General features: G+C 39.4%; 1 protein-coding gene, 1 non-coding gene and 1 pseudogene across 4 annotated transcripts in view; 2 read left to right on the plus strand and 1 right to left on the minus strand.

Moving 5' to 3' along the window:
- Positions 1 to 18,087, plus strand: part of CFAP300 (cilia and flagella associated protein 300) — a 36,290-nt gene that overhangs the window by 7,304 nt on the left and 10,899 nt on the right. For 2 of the 3 annotated variants that reach the window (XM_025356978.1, XM_025356980.1), the window contains exons 3-4: positions 4,467 to 4,542; positions 12,104 to 12,270. In XM_025356978.1, coding sequence (XP_025212763.1) covers positions 4,467 to 4,542; positions 12,104 to 12,270 — 243 coding nt within the window. The remainder of the gene's footprint in view (positions 1 to 4,466; positions 4,543 to 12,103; positions 12,271 to 18,087) is intronic. The other variant, XM_025356981.1, reaches the window with a different exon arrangement.
- LOC112607524 lies at positions 2,532 to 2,622 on the plus strand (annotated as a pseudogene).
- On the minus strand, positions 3,896 to 3,999 carry LOC112607508. The gene has a single exon (XR_003115847.1). It is a non-coding gene; the product is annotated as a small nucleolar RNA U13 (small nucleolar RNA).

An 18,087-nucleotide genomic window follows, 5' to 3' on the forward strand; every position in this document is an offset into this window, starting at 1 on the left:
GTACCATTGCACTCCAGCCTGGACAGAGCAAGACTTGGTCTCAAAAAAAAAAAAAAAAAAAAAGTGAGAGAGTTTAGATTCCTCTCTCAAGAAGGTATTTAGGAAAAGTGAGTGATCACTTGAAGGGAATGTTGAAAAAATTAAAATATTTATTGCAACAATTTTAACAACAAAGAATAATTCATAGAAAAAGTCAGTCTTATCCCAGTCTACTCCTACTCCCTACCCTCTTGATCCTCCTCTTACCACGAGTCTGTAACCACCACTTCTGAAGTTTGATATCCTTTTTTTTTTTTTGAGACGGAGTCTCGCTCTGTCACCCAGGCTGGAGTGCAGTGGTGCGATCTCAGCTCACTGCAACCTCCGCCTCCCGGGTTCAAGCAATTCTCCTGCCTTTGCCACCTGAGTAGCTGGGATTACAGGCCTGTGCCACCAAGCCCAGCTAATTTTTGTATTTTTAGTACAGACAGGGTTTCACCATTTTGGTCAGGCTGGTCTTGAACTCCTGATCTCGTGATCCACCTGCCTCGGCATCCCAAAGTGCTGGGATCACAGGTGTAAGCCACCACACTCGGCCTGTGATACATATTCTTATATACTTTTCTTTATGCTCATATAAATGTACAGAGGTTTTATTTTGTTTTATCACATGCATTACTCTTTTTTTTTTGAGATGGGGTCTCACTCTGTCACCCAGGCTGGAGTGCAATGGTGCGATCTCAGCTCACTGCAACCTCCACTACGCTGGGCTTTAGCCCAGCCTCCCGAGTAGCTGGGGCCACAGGTGAACACCACTGTGCCCAGCTAATTTTTTGTATTTTTAGTAGAGATGGGCTTTCACCACGTTGCTCAGGCTGGTCTCGAACTCCTGAGCTCAAGTGATCTGCCTCAGCCTCCCAAAGTGCTGGTACCATAGGCGTGAGGCACTGCACCTGAACATATACATTACTCTTAAACTACCCTTTTTTTGTGTGTGTGAGACGGAGTCTTGCTGTGTCGCTCAGGCTGGAGTGCAGTGGCACTATCTTGGCTCACTGCAAGCTCCGCCCCTCGAGTTCACACCATTCTCCTGCCTCAGAGTAGCTGGGACTACAGGTGCCCACCACCATGCCTGGCTAATTTTTTGTATTTTTAGTAGAGACAGGGTTTCACCGCGTTAGCGAGGATGGTCTTGATCTCCTGACTTCGTCATCCGCCCACCTAGGCTTCCCAAAGTGCTAGGATTACAGGCGTGAGCCTCCGCACCCAGCCCTAAACTACGTTTTTTTAACTGAAAGTATTTATGGTTTTTCCTCAAAATCAATACATGGTCTGTTCAGGGGATGGTTATTGAGTAAGTGCTATATGTTAGGCCCTGTTCTAAGTCCCGGGATATAGCAGTGAATAAGAAAAACAGGACTCCTGCTCTTAGGGAGTTTACATTCTATTCTAATACTTTCTTTCCAATAGCTGCATTCTGTCTGATATAGATGGACTATATTTTATTCAACTGTTTTTCTACTGATAGATACTGAAATTGTTTCCAAGTTTTGACACTACAAACAATACTATATTAAAACAAAAAACTCCTTATACCTAAATCTTTTTTTTTTTTTTTTTTTTTTTTTTGAGACGGAGTCTCACTCTGTCGCCCAGGCTGGAGTGCAGTGGCCGGATCTCAGCTCACTGCAAGCTCCGCCTCCCGGGTTCACGCCATTCTCCTGCCTCAGCCTCCCGAGTAGCTGGGACTACAGGCGCCCGCCACCTCGCCCGGCTAGTTTTTTGTATTTTGTAGTAGAGACGGGGTTTCACAGGATTAGCCAGGATGGTCTCGATCTCCTGACCTTGTGATCCGCCCGTCTCGGCCTCCCAAAGTGCTGGGATTACAGGCTTGAGCCACCGCGCCCGGCCTATACCTAAATCTTATCCACTGGTGATTTCAGAACCCAAAAGTAGAGTTTGTTGGATGAGGTATGCATGTTTTTATTGTTCAAGATAATAGCAAATTACTTTCCCAATGGGTTATGAAGATTCACACTTCTGCCAGCAGCTTGTGGAAGTGCATGTCTTCTGGTGCTCTCACCAAAAGTTACCAGTCTTTTTAAATCTTAGCAATGTAATGGATAAAAGTGGTGTCTTCTGGATTTTATTTTCATTTCTTTCACTGCTCTTGTAATTGAGCATCTTTTCCTAAAGTTTATTGGCTATTTGTGGGTTTTTTTTGTTTGTTTTTTGGTTTTTGGTTTTTTTGTTTGTTTGTTTGTTTTTTTAGATAGTCTCACTCTGTTACCCAGGCTGGAGTGCGGTGACACAGTCTCAGCTCATGACAACCTCCACCTCCCAGGTTCAAGCAATTCTCATGCCTTAGCCTCCGGGTAGCTGGAATTACAGGAGTGTGCCACCATGCCTAGCTAATTTTTGTATTTTTTCAGTACAGACGGGGTTTCGCCATGTTAGCCAGGCTGATCTTGAACTCCTGGCCTCAAGTGATCCACCCACTTTGGCCTCCCAAAGTCCTGGGATTACAGGCCTGAGCCACCGCACCTGGCCCTATTTTTATTTTTTATATGCCTATTTTTATCCTTTGGTGACATGTGCCACCCTCAAACCTTGTGATGACATTGGCATATTACCCTTCTAACATGAAAAAAGAAAAAAATTATAAAATAAAAAAGAGCTAGGCTGCGTGCGGTGGCTCATGCCTGTAATCCCAGCACTTTGGGAGGCCAAGGCAGTCAGATCACCTGAGGTCAGGAGTTCAAGACCAGCCTGGCCAACATGGTAAACCCTGTGTCTGCTAAAAATACAAAAAATTAGCCGGGCATGGTGACACACACCTGTAATCCCAGATACTCAGGAGGCTGAGACAGAAAAATCGCTTGAACCTGAGAGGCAGAGGCTGCAGTGAGCCGACATCACGCCACAGCACTCCAGCCTGGGCAACAAGAGTGAAATTCCATCTAAAAAAAAAAACAAAATCTTTAGTTCCAAGCACCAGCAGCTGACTCAAGCTGAAAAGGCAGAAGAAAATTTAGGTTTGTCAGTTTTTCTTACATTTAGGGGTTTTTTTTAACCACTAGGATGTCAGTTTCTCCGTTTTAACATATGTGTTGCAAATATTTTCTCTCAGTCTATTATTTTTCTTTTACTTATTGCTCTTCACAGACATTATGTTTTCTGGGTGTCCAACACCTTGTGAACAACCATGCAATTTGGGGGTAACTTTGGGAAATGCAAGTGAAATCTCCCAAAATGCAAGGAACTCCCTTGCATCCAGATCATAAGTGTGGGACCTAGGTTTACAAACAGACTCATCAGTACAAGACTGGAATTTTGAAGCGAGCAACTTAAGGAAGGAGGCACACACAGAATTCATTTCATTGGCAAAGGCAGTGGCAGAGACCACTTTCAGGTCAGACAGACCTGGCACAGCAATGGCCTAGGTTAGAAGGGAGTGATAGTGATGTCTATGACCATACCACCCTGAATGTTGGAAGCTAAGCAGGATTGGGCCTGGGTAGTACTTGATGTTCATGGCCATACCACCCTGAGTGTACCTGATATTGAAAGCTAAGTAGGGTTGGGCCTGGTTAGTACTTGAGTAGGAGAAAGGGGTGGTAGTGGCTTCCTCTAGTGCTTGATGGGGCTATCACTTCTTGGCCTTTTGGCTAAGATCAACTGTAGTGCTTGATGGGGCTGCAGCAGGGGTGACAGTTTCCTCATGAGGGCGGTTCTGCATATGATTTTGCATCGTTCCTGGGTCCAGCCATCAACCTGATGCCCTCCACCTCCGGAACATTTTGTGGACACCCTGAGATGCTTCCAATAAATTTTCTTCTGCCTTTTCAGCTTCAATCAGCTGCTGGTGCTTAGAACTAAAGCTCTTTTTTATTTTATATATTTTTTTATTTTTTCATGTCAGACTAACAATATGCTGACATCATAACAAGGTTCGAGGGTGGCACATCTCACACATACCTGCGAACACCTAGTCATCATACTCATAAACTACAAAAGGATCTGGAACTAAAACTCTTTCCTGCTTTGTTGTCTTTTGTCATACAGAAAACGTTTCATTTTTAGGAGTTAGATTTTTCACTTTTTTAAATGCCTCTTGGAAAGAATTAAATTGACAGTTACTTTTGGATTTAGATCTAGTATATGAGTTGTTACTAAGGCAATTCAGTAAGCAAGATTGAAGGAAAACAAAGTTTTCAAATATTATATAACCTCCTAATGTTTATTGTATATCATTATTACCTAAATTAAGTTCCAAAGACATCTGTACTTGGACACACAATGTTCATACTGTTCCAACTTGTATGTAATAAAACTTCATTTATTTATAAACTATTACTCAAGACATTTTACCAATTTAAAATTGTCCTTTCCATTTGAATTAAACAAGATTATAGTTATTTTATGTTAATTTTTACTATCATTTATAATAAAATATCTAACTTATTCCCCTCAAATTTGTATTTTAGGCTTTTTTCAAAGACCCAAATGTTATTCCCAATTTGAAGTTACTTTCAGATTCTTCTGGACAATGGATCACATTAGGTAAATAAAATTTTCATCTTTTCAAATACTATTTTACTCTTATAACAAAATTTTGCCTCAGAAATTTTCATTATTAAAATATAAATTGTGAATGCCTCATCTGTTTGATATATCACGATCAAGTATGACCAGCTGTGCCAGGCCTGCCCTGCATCTCTTTCCTGGGAGTCTACTGCTACTATCCTGGCTTAACACATAAGAGCAATTTTTATCTCTTTTTATTCATATAAAAGTATTTATTGTGTATTTTCCATGTACTCTGCTAGATATAGGGAACATTAAGGTAAATAAGAAAACCTGTACTAAAGGAACTTGATATGTTAAAATGTGTGTGTGTATGTGTGTGTGTACTAATGTGTCAAAGGTGTTACCATAGAAGTGTAGCCAAGATCCAGGTGTGGTGGCTCACATCTGTAATTGCAGCACTTTGGGAGGCTGAGGCGGGCGGATCACTTGAGTACAGGAGTTCGAGACCAGCCTGGCCAACATGGTGAAACCCCTTATCTACTTAAAATACAAAAATTAGCCAGGCGTGGTGGTGAGCACCTGTAATACCAGCTACTTGGTGGCTGAGGAAGGAGAATCAATTGGACCTGGGACATGGAGGGTTGCCGTGAGCTGAGATTGTGTCACTGCCCTCCACCCTGGATGACAGAGCAAGACTGCCTCAAAAAATAAAAAAAAATAGAAAGTGGACAAGAATGGTCAGTTTTGCCCAGAGGGAAAAGATCAGGAAAGATTCCACTGATACGGGGATATTTGGGCAGAATCTCCATTGAGATGAGTACATGGGTACATGGATTTCTCAGAGGAATCAGCCAACCATAGGAATTTTTTTTTTTTTTTTAGACAAGGTCTCACTCTGTCTCCAGGCTGGAGTGCAGTGGTGCCTCCTGGGTTCAAGCAATTCTCATGCCTCGGCCTCCTCAGTAGCGTGAGCCACCATACCTGGCTAATTCCCAGCTAATTTTTGTTTTTTGCTTGTTTATTTTTTGAGACAGAGTCTCACTGTCACCTAGGCTGGAATGCAGTGGCGTGATCTTAGCTCACTGCAACCTTCGTCTCCCAGGTTCAAGCGATTCTCCTGCCTCAGTCTCCCGAATAACTGGGATTACGGGAGTGTGCCACCACACCCAGCTAATTTTTGTGTTTTTAGTAGAGACAGGGTTTCACCATGTTGGCCAGGCTGGTCTTGAACTCCTGACCACAAGTAAATCTGCCAGCCTTGGCCTCCCAAAGTGCTGAGATTACAGTCATGAACCATCGTGCTCAGCCTAAGTTTTTTTTTTTTTTTTTTTTTTTAGTAGTGATAGGGTTTCGCCATGTTGGCCAGGCTGGCCTCGAACTCCTGACCTCAAGTGATCCACCCACCTTAGCCTCCCAAAGTGCTGGGATTATGGGTGTGAGCCACCGTGCCCAGCTAGATTATATTTTCATAATGTATTATTTCATAATACATTGAAAGAGCCAGAAATTTTTTTTAAGAAAATTACCCAAACACTTAAACACTTAATAACAGTCACTTAAATCCCTTCAATAACTCATGGGTCAAGGAAGAAAGCAGAGAGTTAATATAAGACTATTTTGGAAAAAAAAAATGAAAACTATATTTTAAATTTTAGGTTGAGGTATCTTAGCAACAGAATGAATAAAAGCAACATTCCGTTTAGAAGGAGAATCTGATTGGTGATATGGATTTATACTCAATAAAATGCATTTTAAATTAGATTTTTTTGTTGTTTGTTTGGAAATGTATTTTGGTAAATTACTGCATTATATTCTCATGGAAGCCTAGTAGCCTTACACAAAAGTAACAAAGTATTAGTCAAGAACAAGATACAAACAGTTCATGATGTTAGACTTAGTAGGTCAGATTTTATTGCTTTTGGCTAAAGACTACTGCAAAATTTATAGAGCAAAAAGCTGGTACAGACTACTTACAAAATTAAACTGAGTATCTGAGAGAATACATTTACCCAACTCAAAATTTTCAAAAGGAAATAATCAGAGCCATGTATCACAGTGTTTATAAAGCATGTTTACAGTAACTTCAGTCAATCTATTTGAAACAATAAGGTTCACTGAAATAAGTGCTCAACCCTCTCCCATGTTAATACATACACAAAATAGCATTAACTTTTTACTAATTTTTGAAAAAATCATTGCAAAAAGAGGTTATCAAATACCACATGTGCCTGACTTGATGAATTATAAATACTTTGAAAAATAGGACAGAAGAATGATAGCACTCTATTTCAGAAGTAGAAGTTCTAGTGGATTGTTAGTACTCTTCCATTAACTCATTTTTATCTCTTTTTTCTTTTTCTGCTATATTTCTTTTTCTGATATACCCCCCTCTTATTTTCCTCTGGGGCTCTTTTAAAGCAAAAGAAGCCGCTTTTTAAAATAGGTGAAGAGACATTCTTTTGGCAAGTGAACCAGTTCTAAAGAAAGTGATGATGGAACCTCGTTCACTGTGCTGCATTCCCTGGAGATTACCAGTTTTCCGTGCTGTTTTATCCTCTCAGCCAGCCGCCATAGCTCCTATGTTTAGATACACTTTGTCTTTTTTAAATAACATATAATGGATACTTCCTATGTGCTCAGCTAAGGGCATCATGCACATCACCTCCTTTCATTCATGGAAACAATGCAAGAACGGTAGTATTATATATTACTATTTTACAAATGAATAGTCAGAGGCATAAGCTAAGTAATGTGTGCAGTTTTACATGGCTGAGTGAGCAGATTTGAGATTCAGATCGAGGCTCCAGAATTCAAGACGTTGACCACTTCACTCTCCTGCCTCTGTCACTTCCACATTGATGGGGTTGCCAGAAAAGTACTAACTTAAGACACCAAATGATAAGGAGGCACCCAGTGTTTTATAATGCTAGTATTAGGGGAAAAACTGTATTCTTTCTGTATGTGATCACTGTGATGCATTACATATCTTATAAATGCTGGGGACATAATTTAATGAAATTCCTACATAAAAAAATAGCATTTGCTTTGGAGTGAGTTGTGTCCCCACCACCAAATTCACATGTTTAATCCCTAACCCTTCAATGTGATGGTTTTTGGAGATGGGGCCTTTGGAAAATAAATTAGGTTTAGATGAGGGCACAAGGGTGGAGCCCTCGTGATGGGATTAGTGCCTTTATAATAGGAAGTAAAAACACTAGAGCCATCTAAGCACACAGAAAGAAGGCAGTTTTCTGCAAGCCAAGAAGAGTGCCTTCACCAGCAACTGAATCATCTGGACCTTGACCTTGGACTTTCTAGCCTACAGAACTTTGGGAAACACACATCTATTGTTTAAGCCACCCAGACTATGGCATTTTGTTATAGCAACCCAAGCTGACTAAGACGGATCTTGGTACTGAGAAGTGAGGTGCTGCTGTAGCAAATACCTAAGAATGTGGAAGTGGCTTTGGAACTGAATAATGGATGGAAGCTTGAGGTGCATGTATACGGACATTATGGGCCATTCTGGTGATAGCTCCCAAGGAAATAAGGGATATGTTATTGGAAACTGTGATAAAGGTGATCTTTGTTATAAAGTGGCAAATAACTTGGATGAACTGTTTTCTATTGTATGGAAGTCAGAACTTATAAATGATGAAACTGGAGATTTAGCTGAGGAGATTTCTAAGTAAAGTCTTAAAGCAATGTCTTGCTTATAGTAAAGTATGAAAGAAGAGAGATGAATTGCAGAAGGAATTGTTTACCAGAAATGAACCAACATTTGAAGATTTGGAAAGTTTTCAACCTATCCTTACTGTAAAAAATGAGGAAGTTTGTTCTGAAGAGAACACTGTTCAGAACACTGAATAGCCATTTGATAAAGAGATCATGGGTATGACTCATGGACTTAATCAGCCATTTCAACAGAGTCAGGAATAGAGATGGAATTATATCAGCAGCAAAGACTCTGCTAGTTTGAACAATGAGATGAGATGAAGGAAGGCTGTTGGACTTCTTAGATCCTACAAGACTGGACCATAGAGCTATTGGGCTGTGAACATGCGCTATTCTTCAGAAAAGATTAGAAAGACCCCGAAGCAATTCAGAGAGCTTCAGGGCCATCAGGGCCACTGCCTCCATTAAACAGGGCAGATGGCCTCCAACCAAAGCCTTGGAGGCAGGGCCACTCTGCAGAGCATACGGGCTAAGTTGGCCCTGTGGAACCTTGGAGGTTGGACCACTCAGAGCCTTCAGGGCTCTACCGCCACCAGGGTAAAAGCAAGACTGCCACCCCAGTGGGTCCAGAGGCAGAGTATCAAACCAAAGAAGATTATCCCTGAGCATTTAAGATCTAAAGGAATTTGCCTTTCTAAGTTAAGGGCTTGCTTGACACCTGTCACCCATTTCTTATTTCCTGTTTCTCCCTTTTGGAATGTAAATGACTAGCCTGTGTCTGTCCCACCTATGTATTTTGGAAACACATACCTTGTCCTTCTTCACAGGTTTACAGCTGGAGGAGAATTTTGCCTTAGGATGAATCATACCTAAGTCTACCCTTATCCAATTTTTATGATATTTAGAAGAGACTTTGGACTTTAAAGTTGATACTGGAATGAGTGAAAATTTTGGGAGCAGGACAAGTGGCTCACGCCTGTAATCCCAACACTTTGAGAGGCCAAGGTGGGAGGATCACTTGAGCCCAGGCATTTGAGACTAGCCTGGGCAATGCAGCAAGACCCTATCTCTACAAAAAAAATTATCTGGCCGAGGTGGCACACACCTGTAGTTCCAGCTATTCAGAAGGCTGAGGCAAAAGAATCTCTTGAGCCCAGGAAGTTGAGGCCACAATGAGCCATGATCACATCACCACACTCCAGCCTGGGTGACAGAGTGAGACCTTGTCTAAGAAAACAAAAAAAGTTTGTGGGGCTGTTGGAATGGAATGAATGTATTTTGCATGTGAGAAGAACATGAATTTGGGGTCCTAGTGGTTACATGTTATAGACTAAGTGTCTGAACTATGTCCTCCTTAATTCATATTTTGAAGTCCCATGACCATCCCTCCCTCTACCTCATTGAAACCCAATTATTTCCCAAAGTCCCCATCTCCAACTACCATCACGTTGAGGGTTAGAGTTTCAATATATGAATATTTGGCCATACAGTTCAGTCCATAGAAAATGCTATTTTTATGTCTCAATATATGAATTTTGAAAGGACAGAATTCAGTCCATAGCAAATGCTATTTTCATGTCTCTTATTAAGTGGTTTGAATTTAATCACATTTTTTCACCATCCAAACCCTCCTTCTACTCCCCAAATCAGAGCTAGGGTAGACTAATTAAAATGGCATGCCCAATGTCAGTTCCTCCTCCTGTGTCCACTGACCAGTCTTCAGAAAGTGTCAGACTCTCCACTGCTCTTGTTTTTTTGGTCTTTCGACATCGCCTAGAACTCCTCTTATCATTTCCTATGGTCCTCTTTTTTCTTTATCTAATCCCTCAGAGGATCTTACCTCTAAACAAAGGAAGCTTCTTAGCAGCATAGCTTTTGCAATTACTGAGGCAGACACAGTTCCTGGCTCCAGGCATCCTTCATGCCTCCACATGAGCCCAGCCCAGGACATAGAATAACAGGTCCTAGCATGACTCTCAAGTGGACAGCAAAAATAGCTAACGTAAACATTCACCAGCATTACTTACTCTTCTTAAGCACAAGCTGCTTCTCAGGTCAGAGATCCAGCAAATGTATCCAGGGTAGGGATACACCGAGGGCCACCACACCTAGGTCTACAATCTTAGAACTTTGAACAAAAGAACACCACCCCCTTCTATCAGAATGAGTGTGTGTGTATATGTGTGTACATTGAGAGAGACTGATTCAGTGATCGATGGAGGTAATAATAAAAATATTCATTTTAATCTTTGTGATTTTCTGTAATTTAACGGGATCTCTAGTAGCAGAAAATCCATTCCTGAATGATAAATTCAGGAAATAAGTGTGGGATAGGGGATGGAGGATAGGGGCAAAACTAAGTCTACAAGAGAAAAATAGACAAAATGCTGTTATTTCAATTTTCTGTAATTCTGAATTTGTGATAATTTGATTAGGGCCTGATTTGAAATTTACCTTCACTTAGAAAACCTTTTTTTGTAGTAAATACTACAAATGAAATCACAAAGGAGAAATTTTTTGTTTGTTTGTTTGTTTGAGATGGAGTCTCATTTGGTCACCCAGACTGGAATGCAGTGGTACCATCTCGGCTCACTGCAAACTCCGCTTCCCAGGTTCAACTGATTCTCCTGTCTCAGCCTCCCAGGTGGCTGGGATTACAGGAGCCCGCCACTACAAGCAGCTAACTTTTGTATTTTTAGTAGAGATGGTGTTTCACCGTGTTAGCTAGGCTGGTCTCGAACTCCTGACCTGGCTGATCTCGAACTCCTGACCTTGAGTGATCCACCTGCCTCGGCCGTCCATAGTGCTGAAATTACAGGTGTGACCTACCACACTAGCTAAGAAATTTTTAAATGAAGAGAAAATGTTTTCAAGATACACTCAAGGACTTTACAAATGCTCAATTAAAATTTTTGTGGCCAGGTGCAGTTGCTTATGCCTATAATCCCAGCGCTTTGGGAGGCCGAGGTGGGCAGATCACCTGAGGTCAGGAGTTCAAGACCAGCCTGACCAACATGGAGAAACCCCGTCTCTACTAAAAAATACAAAATTAGTCAGGCATGGTGGCACATGCCTGTAATCCCAGATACTCAGGAGGCTGAGGCAGGAGAATTGCTTGAACCAGGGAGGCAGAGGTTGCGGTGAGCCGAGATTGCACCATTGCACTCCAGCCTGGGAAACGAGTGAAACTCCATCTCAAAAAAAAAAAAAAAAAAAATGTGAGTTATAAAGCATTAAGCGTAATAGGAATCAAAAATCATATGAAGCAATTCCTATGCTTTTATAGGCAATTCTGATAATATATGCATTAAGAATCCTCTACTACATTTTAAAAAAATGTATTTCATTTTTAAGTATCCTCTAATTCATATTCATCTAGTCCTGAAATGGTGAGACTTTTCTTATAAACTTTTTTTTTTTTTTTTTTGAGACACAGTCTCACTCTGTTGCCTAGGCTGGAGTACAGTGTCACAATCTTGGCTCCCTGCAACCTCTGCCCTTCACGTTCAAGCAGTTCTCCTGCCTCAGCCTCCCTAGTAGGTGGGATTACAGGCATGTGCTACCACGCCCAGCTAATTTTTGTAGTTTTAGTAGAGACGGGGTTTCACCATGTTAACCAGGCTAGTCTCGAACTCCTGACCTCAAGTGATCCGCCCTCCTTTGCCTCCAAAAGTGCTGGCATTACAGGCATGAGCCACCATGCCTGGCCTTGTTATAAACTCTTAATGATTAACACAAATGAAGAAGCTACAAAATAAGAATTTAATAAAATTCATAAACTAATAAATATTTTAAATATACCAAAAATGTCATATTTGTTAACTTCTTAGAATTTCTGCATAGCAATTTATTTTGGAAATAGTTGAGAATGCTAAATTAATTTTTCTATCTCCATTCTTTATAAAACATCTTTTTTCAGGAACTGAAGTGAAAAAAATTGAAGCTACAAATGTTCCTTGCACACAGGTTTCAATGTCATTTTTTCATCGGTTATATGATGAAGATATTGTACGAGACAGTGGACATATTGTTAAATGTTTAGATTCTTTTTGTGATCCATTTCTCATTTCTGATGAGTTACGAAGAGTAAGTACAGAATTTTAAAATTTCACAGTGGAATTTTATTTCAGAAAATGCAAAAATGTCAAAAACTCTGCCTGCTTAAAGCATAAAATACCTTCTCATAAAATACCTCTTATTTATAAATAATGATCAGTAATAATCCTAACATTGGTAGATTTCTACTTAGATGGCACTTTAACAGTCAACTTAATTATTTGTGTATTTCAGTAATTCTCAAATAGGTGCTATTAACATCTGATACGTAGAGATGCTGCTAAACATTATATAACTCACAGGACAGTCACAACAAAGTTTTCTGGCTCAAAATGTCTATAGTGCTGAAGTAGGGAAATCCTGGCCTATTTAGTAAGGTCATTTTTGTTCAATGTGGGCCTTTTAACTTATCAAATTAATATTAAAAATATCCCAAAAAACATCCTGAAGTTGGGCATAGTAGCTCACGCTTGTAATTCCAGCACTTTGGGAGGCTGAGGTGGGTGGATGGTTTGAGCCCAGGAGTTCAAGACCAGCCTGGGCAACATGACAAAACCCTCTCCACAAAAACTACAAAAATTAGCTGGGACTGGTGGCTCACATCTGTATTCCCAGCTGCTCAGAAGGCTGAGGTCCCAGCTGCTTAGAAGGCTGAAGTGAGAAGATTGCTTGAGCCTTGAAGATCAAGGCTGCAATGAGCTGTGATCATGCCACTGCACTCCAACCTGGGCAACAGAGCAAGACCTTGTCTGAAAAATAAACTTAGATAAATAAATAAAAACATCCCAGGAGTAAAAGAATCTTTTTTATCTCATTGCTAATATCAACAAAGCCATTGGATTAACTAAATTCAATTTTGTTTTAGTGAAAGGTATACTGAACTTGGAATGAAAATATGTAGATTACTTACCTGATTCCTGATTTATTATTTAGAAGATAATAATCTTAGGCAAATTTCTCCATCTTTTGAGCCTCAAGATCTTATCTATACAACATGAAGATGAAAGTGCCCATTCTACCTTCTTCCTAAAATCATTGAGAAAATTAATTGAGGAAGCATTTAAATGTACCTTTTAGAAATATTGAATACTGTTAAAATGGAATGTCAGCTTGGGCAACAGAGCAAGACTCCCATCTCTACAAAAATACGAAGAAATAAGCCAGGTGCAGTGGAGTGCACCTGTAGTTCCAGCTACTTGGGAAGCTGAGGTGGGAGGATTGCTTGAGCCCAGGAGTTTGAGACTGCTGTGAGCTATGATTGTGCCGCTGCACCCCAGTTTGGGCAACAGAGTGAGACCTTGTCTCTGAAAAACAGAAAAAAGAAATGTATTATTGATATTATCATTGTTACAATTATTGAGAGTATTAAAATAGTTAAAAATGAGGGTTTTCATGTCAAATAGCCATATGTTCAAATCCTGCCTTTGTCACTTAATAACTGATGCTTAACCTCTCTAAGCCTCAGTTTCTTCATCTATAAAGTAGGCATAATGTGAGATTTATGTGAGATAATGTACTTACTCTGCTTAGCATAATGGCTGGCGCTTAGTAAGTTTTCCATAATATTAACAACTTCTATTAATTACTACTGTTATTATTGTCCTCAATTAAGAGAGAAGGAAGACATACAAGTCAGATGTATTGCAAATCCAGATAGCAATGAACTAGGGAAGCTACTGATCCATCATTCCGGACACAGGAATCTTGTCTGTAGGGGAAAGGGAGACATCCAACCAGGCAATACCTAAGGCAATACCTAAAAGAACTCATTAACTTAGTTAAAGAAGAAAATAAAATTAACTTGCTGAGAATACCCAAACACAGACAACTGAATGAGACTACATATAGTTTGCTCTTAGGTAAATGAAGTATATCTAACATGAGATAATATAAATAATATACATGGCCGGGCGTGGTGGCTCACGCCTGTAATCCCAGCACTTTGGGAAGCCAAGGTGGGTAGATCACCTGAAGTCAGGAGTTCAAGACCAGTCTAGCCAATATGGCGAAACCCTGTCTCTACTAAAAATACAAAAATTAGCCAGGTGTGGTGGTGGGCACCCATAATCCCAGCTACTCGAGAGGCTAAGGCACAAGAATTCGTTGAATCCAGGAAGCAGAGGTTGCGGTGAACCGAGATCACGCCACTGCACTCCAGCCTGGGTGAAAGAGCAAGACTTCGTCTCAAAAGAAAAAAATTAAACAAAACAAAACAAAAAATACTATACAATAGGGGTCTGATATTAATTTCTACTTCTTCTTACCAAGGATTGGAAATTACTATTTAGGAAATGTTTGGTCTGGGTTTCCCTCCTTTTGGATACTACTGTCAACTCTTGTCTCTCACACTTCTTCTCTGGCATAAGGGTCTAAAGACCCTTACCTCTAATGTTAGATAATTCACTGTCACTTCTAAGAAAGAGTATCATCAGTGGACATTTTTTTAAAAAGAAGGATTAGTTTTCCAACAGAATACTCTGCAAAACTGCTTGCTGTCTATCTTATTTATTGCCATGAATAGCACCTCTATTCATGAAATGCTGGAGCTCAGTGTTTTTCTACTAGTTGCCTGTATGGCTTGCTCTTGGGTTCATTGCTACTCTGTGGCAACAGGGAGGAAAGGTTTTTAACTTGGTTGCTTTATGGCTAATAAAAAAAAACACTAACATCCAGCTTCAGCCTGAACTAAAAAGCGTCCCCCATTGTGCAGCACTACAGATTCTATTGGCTCACTGTAATGTAAGTACTAATAACAACCACTTTCCTGACTGTGGCTCAGAAGTTTGACCTACTGTCTAAGAGCTACATTGCTGAAGAGATCTGTATGTGAATGGAGATGGAGAAAAGTCATAGAATATTATGTTTTCACATTCATTCCAAAAATTTTTTTTAATTATTATATTTTTTTAAATTACACAGCCGAGCCGGGCATGGTGGCTCATGCTTGTAATCCCAGCACTTTGGGAGGCAGAGGCGGGTGGATCACCTGAGACCAGGAGTATGAGACTAGCCTGGCCAACATGGTGAAAACCCATCTCTGTTAAAAATACAAAAATTAGCCAGGCAAGGTGGCACGTGCCTGTAATCCCAACTACTAGGGAGGCTGAGGCAAGAGAATCGCTTGAACCCAGGAGGCAGAGGTTGCAGTGAGCTGAGATTGCACCACTGCTTTCCAGCCTGGGCGACAGAGCGAGACTCTGTCTAAAAAAAGAAAAAAAATTAGCTGGTCATGGTGTCGTATACCTGTAGTCTTAGCTACTTGGGAGGCTGAGGTGGGAGGATTGCTTGAACTCAGGAAGTTGGGCTGCAGTGAGCCAAGATGGCACCATTGCACTCCAGCCTGAGTGACAGAGTGGGACCCTGTCTCCTCCACCCCCCAATAATTGCACAGCCTAATCAGTTCAATATATGAGAGTATTCATGTAAGAAATGTGTTAACTATTCATTCCTAAGTACTTTATTCACCTTTCTCTTAAGTCAGATCTTCAGATAGTTGCAAACATGGGCCGCAATAACACATTATTTTCTTACAGAGGGAGGGAGGGAAGGAGAGGGGAAGGAAGGAAGTGGAGATGTGTAAGTGTTACCTGTGGCACACCCAGAGAGCAATTAAGTATGGACTGCTTTCCCTTACCTATATTTTCCTAGACATACCCAACCTTGGTTTTCATCAAGACATTATAAATAAACTGTGTATGGACAACACCATAGAGTTGAGTTTTTTAAATACTTCTTATATACAATGACCTGTGGTAAGTTTTCTGTAGAGATTGTAAATGAGCTTAATCAATTTTCATAATTAAGTGCACTTTCTACTAGACACTGATTGTTGTATAATTCATTGTATTTTCTTTTTTCCCTTGTATGGTAGTGTTAAGCATAAGGTACAATTTTGATAGCCTTTCTCCATCTAGAGTTCCTTTCTGTTTGTTTGTTTGTTTGTTTGTTTGTTTCTCTATTTTGTTTATTTGTGCTCTGGTATTTATTATTTCCTTATACTAACTTTAGGTTTGTTCTTGCTTTTTTAGTTTCTTGAGGTGCATCATTAGATTATTTGAAGTCTTTGTACTTTCATTATGTAGGCATTTATTGCTGTAAAATTCTCTTTTAGCACGCTTTTGCTATATTCCATAGGCATGGGTATATTATATTTCTATTTTTATTTGTTCAAGAAAGTTTAAATTTTTCTTCTGAATTTGTTCATTGACTCATTGGTCATTCAGGAGTGTGTTGTTGGTTCTCATGTATTTGTATAGTTTCTAAAATTCCTTTTGTTATTGATTTCTCATTTTATTCCACTGTGGTATGAGAAGATACTTGGTATGTTTTCACTTTTTTAAGTGTGTTGAGACTTGTTTTGTTACTCAACATATGGTCTATCCTGAAGAATGTTCCATGTGCTGATGAGAATAGATATTCTGCAGCTGTTGGATAAAATGTTCTGTAGATGTCTATTTGGTCTAAAGCGCAGCTTAAATCCAGTGTTTCTTTATGAATTTTCTGTCTAGATGATCTGTCTAATGTGGAGAGTGAGGTGTTGAATTTCCCAACTATTACTGTATTAGAGTCTATCTCTTCTGTTAGCTCTAATAATATTTGCTTTATATATTTATGTCTGCTGGTGTTGGATGCATATATATTAAGAATAGTATATCCTCTGACTGAATTGACCCCATTAGCATTATATAACGACTTTCTTTGTCCCTTTTTACTGTTTTATTTACAGGTCAAGTGAGTTTGCTATGGGCAACATAGTTGGATCATGCTTTTTGTTTTTTAGATCCACTCAGCCAGTTTACACATTTTAAGTGAAAAATTTAGTCTGTTTATATTCAAGGTTATTATTGATATGTGAGGACATACTTCTGTCATTTTGTTAATTTTTTTGGTTATTTTGTATATCTTTTGTTCCTTTTTCTCTTTTTGTTTATCTTTGTGGTTTGGTGGTTTTCTGCAGTGGTAATATTTGAATCTTTTCTGTGTTTTCAAATTTTGCTTTCAGTTATAGGTCTCCCTTAACCATTTCTTACAGGGCAGGCCTAGTGATGATAAATTCCCTCCATTTTTACTTGTCTAGGAAATACTTTCTCTTTCATTTATGAAGGATAATTTTGCTGGTATAGTATTTTTGGCTGCCATTTTTTTTTTCTTTGTTTTCTCTCTCAGCACTTTGAATCATCTCATCCTCTACTGGCCTGTAAGGTTTCTTCTGAGAAATCCATTGTGAGTCTATTGAGGGTTTCCTTATATGTGACTAGACACTTTTCTCTTGCTGTTTTTAGAATTCCTTTTCTTTAACTTTTGATGGTCTGATGATAATGTGCCTTCAAGAAGACATTTTTGGGTTGTACTTATTTGGGGATCTTTAAGGTTCCTGTATCTGGTCATCTAAATCTCTTGTTAGAATTGAAAAGTTTTCAGCTATTATTTTGTTAAATAGATTTTTTTTAAATGCCTTTGGGCTTCTCTTCACCTTCTGGAACACCCATAATTCAAAACTGTGTTTGCTTTATGGTATCCTATATGTCACGTAGGCTTTGTTCGTTCTTTTTCTCTTTTTTTTGTCTGACTGGGTTACTTCAAAAGACCCGTCTTCAAGTTCTGAAACAATTTCTTTGGCTTTATGTAGTCTATTGTTGAAATTCTCAATTGAATCTTTTATTTCACTCATTGAATTATTCAGTTCTAGGATTTCTGTTTGGTGCTTTTTAATGATATCTATCTTTTTGGTGAATTTCTCATTCATATCCTGAATTGTTTTTCTGATTTCTTGGTATCCTTTATCTGTGCTTTCTTGTATCTCATTGAGCTTCTTTAATATCATTCATTTTTTGAGATAATTTTTTT

Source organism: Theropithecus gelada, chromosome 14 (assembly GCF_003255815.1).
Source record: "Theropithecus gelada isolate Dixy chromosome 14, Tgel_1.0, whole genome shotgun sequence".
Classification (NCBI taxonomy): Eukaryota; Metazoa; Chordata; class Mammalia; order Primates; family Cercopithecidae; genus Theropithecus; species Theropithecus gelada.